At 50.1% G+C, this 10,314-nt stretch overlaps 1 protein-coding gene across 1 annotated transcript in view; it reads right to left on the bottom strand.

Moving 5' to 3' along the window:
• Positions 1–829: 829 nt before the first annotated feature.
• Positions 830–10,314, bottom strand: part of LOC144490681 (unconventional myosin-X-like) — a gene marked incomplete at both ends in the record, with an annotated part of 28,163 nt that continues 18,678 nt past the window's right edge. Inside the window, one exon of the mRNA XM_078208381.1 lies at positions 830–936. Coding sequence (XP_078064507.1) covers positions 830–936 — 107 coding nt within the window. The remainder of the gene's footprint in view (positions 937–10,314) is intronic.

Genomic DNA, 10,314 nt, shown 5'->3' with positions numbered 1-10,314 from the left:
GTGTGAGTGTGTGTGTGTGTGTGTGTGTGTGTGTGTGTGTGTGTGTGTGTGTGTGAGTGTGTGTGTGTGAGTGTGTGTGTGTGTGTGTGTGTGTGTGGGTGTGTGTGTGTGTGTGTGTGTGTGTGAGTGTGTGTGTGTGTGTGTGTGTGTGTGTGTGTGTGTGAGTGTGTGTGTGTGAGTGTGTGTGTGTGTGTGTGTGTGTGTGTGTGTGTGTGTGTGTGTGAGTGTGTGTGTGAGTGTGTGTGTGTGTGTGTGTGTGTGTGTGTGTGTGTGTGTGTGTGAGTGAGTGTGTGTGTGTGTGTGTGTGTGTGTGTGTGTGTGTGTGTGTGTGTGTGTGTGTGTGTGAGTGTGTGTGTGTGTGTGTGTGAGTGTGTGTGCGTGTGAGTGTGTGTGTGTCAATTACTAGGGGGCACAGGTTTAAGGTGCGAGGGGCAAGATTTAAAGGAGATGTACGAGGCAAATTGTTTACACAGAGGGTGGTGGGTGCCTGGAATTCACTGCCGGGGGAGGTAGTGGAAGCAGATACGGTCGTGACTTTTAAGGGGCGTCTGGACAAATACATTAGTAGGATGGGAATGGCGGGATATGGTCCCTGGAAGGGTAGGGGGTTTTAGTTAAGTCGGGCAGCATGGTCGGTGCAGGCTTGGAGGGCCGAAGGGCCTGTTCCTGTGCTGTAATTTTCTTTGTTCTTTGAGTGAGTGAGTGAGTGAGTGAGTGAGTGAGTGAGTGAGAGAGAGAGAGAAGAGAGAGAGAGTGTGTGAGTGTGCGTGTGAGTGTGTGTGCTGTCTCTGGATTGTGATTGGTCCGGACAGGAGGACATTGCACTCACCTCGCTCGATAGCCCAGGATATGAGCTTGCAGGACCGTGGCAGCTCCCTGCAGCTCCTCCGCTCGATCCCTCTCCAACTTCTGTTCCAAAGCTTCCTTCAAAAAAACCTGCAAAGAATGTCAGATCGTCAGCGACTTGGAGAACTGGGAAAGGCGAGGACTGTATTAAAAATCAGCATTCCCCAGAAAGAGAGGGAGCGAGAGAGAGGGAGGGAGGGAGAGAGAGAGAGAGAGAGAGAGAGGGGGGGGGGGGGGAGGGAGAGAGGAGAGGGAGGAGAGAGAGAGGGAGAGAGAGAGGGAGAGGAGAGAGAGAGAGCGAGACGGAGAGAGGGAGAGAGAGAGAGAGGGAGGGAGCGAGAGAGAGAGAGAGAGAGACGGAGAGAGGGAGAGAGAGATGGAGAGAGAGAGGGACAGAGAGAGAACAGGGGATTGTTGGGACGTAAGGTTTTGTTTCCCCTGCAGTCTATGTGCCTGGGTTAGAATGAGTTTATTAATCAGGTCACTTTAGCTAAATCTCCTGTCGCAGCAATAATCTTCTGATCTCTTCAATGAAGTGATTTAAAAGTTGTCCCTGGCAGAGTGCAGGGTGTGCCTCTGTTTGAACAGCGTGCCAGAGAGCTTTGCAAAGAGCTGGCGTCTGCAGAGTGGAACTCGTTTGCTGGCTCTCTCGCGCTCCCTCCCTCCCTCTCTGGGAACAAGTGTATAAAGAGCCTCTTCACCGTTCTTACTGGGCTCCATTCACTCAGATAGTCAGTGTAACCAATCAGAGCTGATTCAACCCCCTCCCTGCCACCTCCCATCACAGGCAATTTAACCCCTCCAGTCCCAACTGCTTTCCTCAAAAACACCTCCTGAAAAGTTAGCTCAATGTCTACAGGTGAGTGAGGAAGTGAGAGGGGAGAGCTCAGAATCACCCGATTCCTCACACCCGTTACACACATCCTTACCTTTCACCCCTCACCCCTTATCTTTCACCCGTCACCCCTTACCCACACCCGTTACCTTTCACCCCTCACCCCTTACCCACACACCCCTTTACCTTTCACCCCACACCTGTTACCCACACCCGTTACCTTTCACCCCGAACCCCACACCCTTTACCTACATCCCTTACCTACATCCCTTACCATTCACCTCTCACCTTTCATCCTACACCTCACATTCCTCACTTTAACCTTTCACCCCTCACCCACCCAGTCTTTATGCTTCTCCCCTCCCCCAGTTCTATTTGACAATAGATCCATAGTTGTCCTTGTGGACATAAAGCCAGGCTCTGGAATTGTTTGTATTCATATCCTTCCTGGAACTCTGAATCATTGGGATTGCTCCGGCTTTGGAATCGTGTGCCAGAGTATAATTAGAAGCCATCGGTTTTCACAGGAAACTAATTCTTACTCACTTCCACGGATCCCTCACAAAGGCACTTCATTCAAAAAAATCATCTTGTATTTGGCACAGAAGAGGAAACAAAGACCCACAGGAACAGGAGGAGGCCATTCAGCCCCTTGAGCCTGTTACACAGGAACAGGAGGTGGCCATTCAGCCCTTCGAGCCTGTTACACAGGAACAGGAGGTGGCCATTCAGCCCCTTGAGCCTGTTACATAGGAACAGGAGGAGGCCATTCAGCCCCTCGAGCCTGTTACACAGGAACAGGAGGAGGCCATTCAGCCCCTTGAGCCTGTTACACAGGAACAGGAGGAGGCCATTCAGCCCTTCGAGCCTGTTACATAGGAACAGGAGGTGGCCATTCAGCCTCTCAAGCCTATTCATAGGATCATACAGTGCAGAAGAAAGCCATTCAGCTGATCAAGTCTGCACCGACCACAATCCCACCCAGGCCCTAACCCCATAATCCCATACATTTACCCTAGCTAGTCCCCCTGACACTAAGAGGCAATTTAGCATGGCCAATCCACCTAGCCCGCACATTATTGGACTGTGGGAGGAAACCGGAGCACCCGAAGGAAACCCACGCAGACACGGGGAGAATGTGCAGATTCTGCACAGACAGTGACCCGAGCCGGGAATCGAACTGGGGTCCCTGGCGCTGTGAGGCAGCAGAGCTAACCATTGTGCCACCATACTGCCCAGAGGCCCTTCAGCCCATCGAGTCCACACCGACACATTAGAAACACCTGAACTCCCACCTAATCCTCATTGCTTCTTGGAAGTGCAGCAGAGAGGGAGAGATTCGCGAGAGGAGTGCTGCGGGTAAGCGCTGTTATTTTTTAACTTACTTTTTCGCGAGTTTTTTCTTAAAAAATATCTAAACCCGGAAGTGGTCGCGCAGGGAGGTCTGGGAGAGAGAGATTTTTTTTTTCCCCAATAAATTGGAACAGAGAGGAACCCCGATACTCTACACTTGTAGAGTATCCCACCCTCCCTCCTCCTCTAACCTAAAAAAAAAGACCCAGTGAGAGCAGGGCTTTGGAGAAAACAGGAGGAGGAAAGGTAAGTTTAAAATTTTCATTCACTTTTTTTTTTTCCCTGTGTGTTTAAAGGGGCAATTATGAGTGTGAGGCCAGTATGTTGTTCCCAATGTAGGATGTGGGAGGTCCTGGAGGCTCCTAGCCTCCCGGATGACCATATCTGTGCTGGGTGTGTTGAGCTGCGGTTCCTAAGGGACCATGTTAGGGAACTGGAATTGCAGCTCGAGGACCTTCGCCGGGTTAGGGATAGTGAGGAGGTCATTGACAGGAGCTATCGGCAGGTGGTCACACCGGGACCACGGGAGGAGGGTAACTGGGTAACAGTGAGGAAGGAGAAAGCTCGGTTGATGGTGAGCACCCCGGTGGATGTGCCCCTTAATAATAGGTACTCCTGTCTGAGTACTACTGGGGTGGACAGCCCACCTGGGGGAAGCAGCGGTGGCAGTGTCTCTGGAGCTGAGCCTGGCCCAGTAGTGCAAAAGGGTAAGGAAAGGAGGGTAGTGCTAATTGGGGACTCTATGGTGAGGGGGTCAGATAGGCGTTTTTGCGGACACAGACGGGACTCTCGGATGGTGGTTTGCCTCCCTGGTGCAGGGGTCCGGGATGTCTCTGGTCGAGTCCCAGAAATCCTGAAGGGGGAGGGAGAGGAGCCGAAGGTCGTGATGCATATAGGTACTGCTGACATAGGTAGGAAGAGGGATGGGGTCATGAAAAGAGAATATAGGGAGTTAGGTAGACAGCTGAGAAAGAGGAATGCAAAGGTAGTAATCTCGGGATTGCTGCCTGTGCCGCGGGAGAGTGAGAACAGGAATCGGTGGAGAATGAATGCGTGGCTGAGGGACTGGAGCAAGGGACAAGGATTTGGGTACTTGGATCATTGGGACCTCTTTAGGGGCAGGTGTGACCTGTTTAAAAAAGACGGGTGGCACTTGAATCCCAGGGGGACCAATATCCTGGCGGGAAGGTTGGCTAAGGCTACTGGAGAGACTTTAAACTAGAAAGGTTGGGGGGAGGGAATCGAAATGAGGGGACTGAGAGCGAGGAGGTTAGCTCGCAAATAGATAAGGAATGTAAACAGGGTAAGAGGGAGGTTAGACGAGTGATAGAGAAGGGAAGTGCTCAGGCTGAAGGTCTGAGATGTGTCTATTTTAATGCCAGGAGTGTAGTGAATAAAGTGGATGAGCTTAGAGCGTGGATTGCTGCTTCGAATTGTGATGTGGTGGCCATTACGGAGACTTGGATGTCTCAGGGACAGGACTGGGTGCTTCAGGTACCGGGTTTTAGATGTTTCAGGAAGGACAGGGAGGGAGGCAAGAGAGGGGGGGGTGTGGCACTGCTGATCAGGGATAGTGTCACGGCTGTAGAGAAGGTGGACGCCGTGGAGGGATTGACTACGGAGTCTCTGTGGGTGGAGGTTAGGAACAGGAAGGGGTCGGTAACGTTGCTGGGTGTTTTCTATAGGCCGCCCAATAGTAACAGAGATGTTGAGGAGCAGATGGGGAAACAGATCCTGGAGAGATGTAGGAATAACAGAGTTGTCGTGATGGGAGATTTTAATTTCCCAAACATAGATTGGAATATCCCTAGGGCTAGGGGTTTGGATGGAGAGGAGTTTGTTAGGTGTGTCCAGGAGAGTTTCCTGACACAGTATGTGGATAAGCCTACTAGAGGAGAGGCTGTACTTGATCTGGTGCTGGCTAATGAACCTGGACAGGTGGAGGATCTCTCGGTGGGTGAGCATCTTGGGGATAGCGATCATAATTCTATCTCCTTCACGTTGCAGCGAGACATAGATAGAATGCAAGACTGGGCGGAGAAGTGGCAGATGGACTTCAACCCGGATAAGTGTGTGGTGATCCATTTTGGCAGATCCAATGGGATGAAGCAGCAGTATAATATGAAGGGTACCATTCTTAGCAGTGTAGAGGATCAGAAGGACCTTGGGCTCCGGGTCCATAGGACTCTTAAATCGGCCTCGCAGGTGGAGGATGCGGTCAAGAAGGCGTACGGCGTACTGGCCTTCATTAATCGAGGGATTGAGTTTAGGAGTCGGGAGATAATGCTGCAGCTTTATAGGACCCTGGTTAGACCCCACTTGGAGTACTGCGCGCAGTTCTGGTCACCTCATTACAGGAAAGATGTTGAAGCCATTGAAAGGGTGCAGAGGAGATTTACAAGGATGTTGCCTGGATTGGGGGGCATGCCTTATGAGGATAGGTTGAGGGAGCTTGGTCTCTTCTCCCTGGAGAGACGAAGGATGAGAGGTGACCTGATAGAGGTTTACAAGATGTTGAGAGGTCTGGATAGGGTAGACTCTCAGAGGCTATTTCCAAGGGCTGAAATGGTTGCTATGAGAGGACACAGGTTTAAGGTGCTGGGGGGTAGGTACAGAGGAGATGTCAGGGGTAAGTTTTTCACTCAGAGGGTGGTGGGTGAGTGGAATCGGCTGACGTCGGTGGTGGTGGAGGCAAACTCGTTGGGGTCTTTTAAGAGACTTCTGGATGAGTACATGGGATTTAATGGGATTGAGGGCTATAGATAGGCCTAGAGGTGGGGATGTGATCGGCGCAACTTGTGGGCCGAAGGGCCTGTTTGTGCTGTGGCTTTCTATGTTCTATGTTAATCCCATTGCCAGCACTTGGTCCATAGCCCTGAATGTTATGATGGGCCAAGTGCTCATCCAGGTACTTTTGAAAGGATGTGAGGCAACCCACCTCCACCCCCCTCCCAGGCAGCGCATTCCAGACTGTCACCATCCTCTGGGTAAAAAAGGTTTTCCTCACATTCTCCCCTAAACCTCCTGCTCCACACCTTGAACCTCTGTCCCCTTGTCACTGACCCTTCAACTAAGGGGAACAGAACTAAGTGTCCCATACGCCTTTTTCACCACCCTACTAACATGCCCTTCCGCTTTCAGAGATCTGTGGACAAACACGCCAAGGTCCCTTTGTTCCACAGAACTTCCGAGTGTCCTACCATTCATCGAGTACTTTCTTATCAAATTACTCCTTCCAAAGTTCCAAAGGTTACTGTGGGAGGCGAGGGAAGAGATTGCAGAGCCTCTGGCGATGATCTTTGTGCGTCGATGGAGACGGGAGAGGTGCCGGAGGACTGGAGGATTGTGGATGTGGTTCCTATTTTCAAGAAGGGGAATAGGGATAGCCCAGGAAATTACCGACCGGTGAGTCTAACCTCAGTGGTTGGTAAGCTGATGGAGAAGATCCTGAGGGACAGAAGATATGAGCATTTAGAGAGGTTTGGTATGCTCAAGAATACTCAGCACGGCTTTGTCAAAGGCAGATCGTGCCTTACGAGCCTGGTGAAGTTCTTTGAAAATGTGACTAAACACATTGACAAAAGGAAAGCGGTAGATGTGGTTTATATGGATTTTAGCAAGACGTTCGATAAGGTCTCCCATGCAAGGCTTCTAGAAAAAGTGAGAGGGCATTGGATCCAAGGTGCTGCTGCCCTGTGGATCCAGAACTGGCTTGCCCAAAGGAGGCAGAGTGTGTGTATAGATGGGTCTTTTTCTAAATGGAGGTCGGTCACCAGTGGTGTGCCCCAGGGATCTGTTCTGGGACCCTTGCTGTTTGTCATTTTCATAAATGACCTGGATGAGGAAGTGGAGGGATAGGTTGGTAAGTTTGCCGACGACACGAAGGTTGGTGGGGTTGTGGATAGTCTGGAGGGATGTCAGAAGTTACAGAGGGACATAGATAGGATGCAAGACTGGGCGGAGAAGTGGCAGATGGACTTCAACCCGGATAAATGTGTAGTGGTCCATTTTGGCAGGTCAAATGAGATGAAGGAGTACAATATAAAGGGAAAGACTCTTAGTACTGTAGAGGATCAGAAGGACAAAGAACAAAGAACAGTACAGCACAGGAAACAAGCCCTTCGGCCCTCAAAGCCTGTGCCGCTCCTTGGTCCAACTAGACCAATCGTTTGTATCCCTCCATTCCCAGGCTGCTCATGTGACTATCCAGGTAAGTCTTAAACGATGTCAGCGTGCCTGCCTCCACCACCCTACTTGGCAGCGCATTCCAGGCCCCCACCACCCTCTGTGTAAAAAACATCCCTCTAATATCTGAGTTATACTTCACCCCTCTCACCTTGAGCCCGTGGCCCCTTGTGATCGTCACTTCTGATCTGGGAAAAAGCTTCCCACCGTTCACCCTATCTATCCCCTTCATAATCTGGTACACCTCTATTAGATCTCCCCTCATTCTCCGTCTTTCCAGGGAGAACAACCCCAGTTTACCCAATCTCTCCTCATAGCTAAGACCCTCCATACTAGGCAACATCCTGGTAAACCTTCTCTGCACTCTCTCTAACGCCTCCACGTCCTTCTGGTAGTGCGGCGACCAGAACTGGACGCAGTATTCCAAATGTGGCCTAACCAGCGTTCTAAACAGCTGCATCATCAGACTCCAGCTTTTATACTCTATACCCCGTCCTATAAAGGCAAGCATACCATATGCCTTCTTCACCACCTTCTCCACCTGTGTTGCCACCTTCAAGGATTTGTGGACTTGCACACCTAGGTCCCTCTGTGTTTCTATACTCTTGATGGCTCTGCCATTTATTGTATAGCTCCTCCCTACATTATTTCTTCCAAAATGCATCACTTCGCATTTATCTGGATTAAATTCCATCTGCCACCTCTCCGCCCAATTTTCCAGCCTATCTATATCCTGCTGTATTGCCCGACAAATCCGCAAGTCCAGCCATCTTCGTGTTGTCCGCAAACTTGCTGATTACACCAGTTACACCTTCTTCCAAATCATTTATATATATCACAAATAGCAGAGGTCCCAGTACAGAGCCCTGCGGAACACCACTAGTCAAAGACACCCAGCTGGAAATAGACCCTTCGACCACTACCCTCTGTCTCCTGTGGCCAAGCCAGTTCTCCACCCATCTAGCCACTTCTCCTTGTATCCCATGAGCCTTAACCTTCTTAACCAACCTGCCATGTGGGACTTTGTCAAATGCCTTACTGAAATCCATATCGACGACATCCACGGCCCTTCCTTCGTCAACCGTTTTTGTCACTTCCTCAAAAAACTCCACCAAATTTGTAAGGCACGACCTCCCTCTTACAAAACCATGCTGTCTGTCACTAATGAGATTGTTCCGTTCTAAATGCACATACATCCTGTCTCTAAGAATCCTCTCCAACAACTTCCCTACCACGGACATCAAGCTCACCGGCCTATAATTTCCTGGGTTATCCCTGCTACCCTTCTTAAACAACGGGACCACATTCGCTATCCTCCAATCCTCAGGGACCTCACCTGTGTCCAATGAAGCGACAAAGATTTCCGTCAGAGGCCCAGAAATTTCACCTCTCGTCTCCCTGAGCAGTCTAGGATAGATGCCATCAGGCCCTGGGGATTTGTAAGTTTTAATGTTCCCTAAAAAACCTAACACTTCCTCCCTTGTAATGGAGATTTTCTCAAACGGGTCAACATCTCTCTCCGAGACACTCCCGGTTAACACGTCACTCTCCTTCGTGAATACCGAAGTGAAGTATTCATTTAGGATCTCCCCTATTCCCTTGGGTTCTAAGCATAATTCCCCTCCTTGAGGACCTTGGAGTCCGGGTCCATAGGACTCTAAAATCGGCCCCGCAGGTGGAGGAGGTGGTTAAGAAGGCGTATGGTGTGCTGGCCTTTATCAATCGAGGGATTGAGTTTAGGAGTCCGGGGATAATGATGCAGCTGTATAAGACCCTCGTCAGACCCCACCTGGAGTACTGTGCTCAGTTCTGATCACCTCATTACAGGAAGGATGTGGAAAAGATTGAAAGGGTGCAGAGGCGATTTACAAGGATGGTGCCTGGATTGAGTGGCATGCCTTATGAGGATAGGCTGAGGGAGCTCGGTCTTTTCTCCTTGGAGAGACGTAGGATGAGAGGAAATGTGGGTCAGAGCCCCTGCAGTCTCCTCCCTTGTCCCCCGCAGCAGCCTAGGGCAGAGTCCTATGGACCCGGACCCCAAGGTCCTTTTGATCCTCTACAGTACTAAGAGTCTTTCCCTTTATATTGTACTCCTTCATCCCATTTGACTGAGAGGTTTTCGCATTGTGGGAGAGTCCACAACCAGAGAGCATAATCTCAGAGTAAGGAGGTTGCCAATTGAAGACAGAGATGAGGAGGAGTTATTTTTCTGAGGGTAGTGAATGTGTGGAATTCTTTACCGCAGAGGGCTGTAGAGGCTGGGTTGATAGGTTTGTTGACGGCTGAGATAAACAGAGTTTTGATCGGAAAGGGAATCATAAGAACATAAGAAATAGGAGCAGGAGTAGGCCATCTAGCCCCTCGAGCCTGCCCCGCCATTCAACAAGATCATGGCTGATCTGAAGCGAATCAGTTCCACTTACCCGCCTGCTCCCCATATCCCCTAATTCCCTTATCGATCAGAAAACTATCTACCCGTGATTTAAACATATTCAACGAGGAAGCCTCCACCACTTCAATGGGCAGAGAATTCCAGAGATTCACTACCCTCTGAGAGAAGAAGTTCCCCCTCAACTCTGTTCTGAACCGGCCCCCCCTTATTTTGAGGCTGTGCCCTCTAGTTCTGGTTTCCCTTCTAAGTGGAAAGAATCTCTCCACCTCTACCCTATCCAGCCCCTTCATTATTTTATATCTCTCTATAAGATCACCCCTCATCCTTCTAAACTCCAACGAGTACAGACCCAATCTGTTTAATCTCTCCTCATAATCAACACCCCTCATCTCCGGTATCAACCTGGTGAACCTTCTCTGCACTCCCTCCAAGGCCAATATATCCTTTCGAAGGTTATGGGGATAAAGCAGGGAAGTGCAGTTGTGGATTATCAGATCAGATCAGTCATGATCTCATTAAATGGCAGAGCAATGGTGTTACTATCACTGAATCCCCCACTGTCAACATTCTTGGGGTTTCCATTGACCAGAAACTCAACTGGACTCACCAGATAAACACAGTGACTACAAGAGCAGGTCAGAGGCTAGGAATCCTGTGGTGAGTAACTCACCTCCTGACTCCCCAAAGCCTGTCCACCATCTAC

This window comes from Mustelus asterias, unplaced genomic scaffold (genome assembly GCF_964213995.1).
Source record: "Mustelus asterias unplaced genomic scaffold, sMusAst1.hap1.1 HAP1_SCAFFOLD_3597, whole genome shotgun sequence".
Classification (NCBI taxonomy): Eukaryota; Metazoa; Chordata; class Chondrichthyes; order Carcharhiniformes; family Triakidae; genus Mustelus; species Mustelus asterias.
This window is presented reverse-complemented; position numbering and strand designations above follow the sequence as displayed.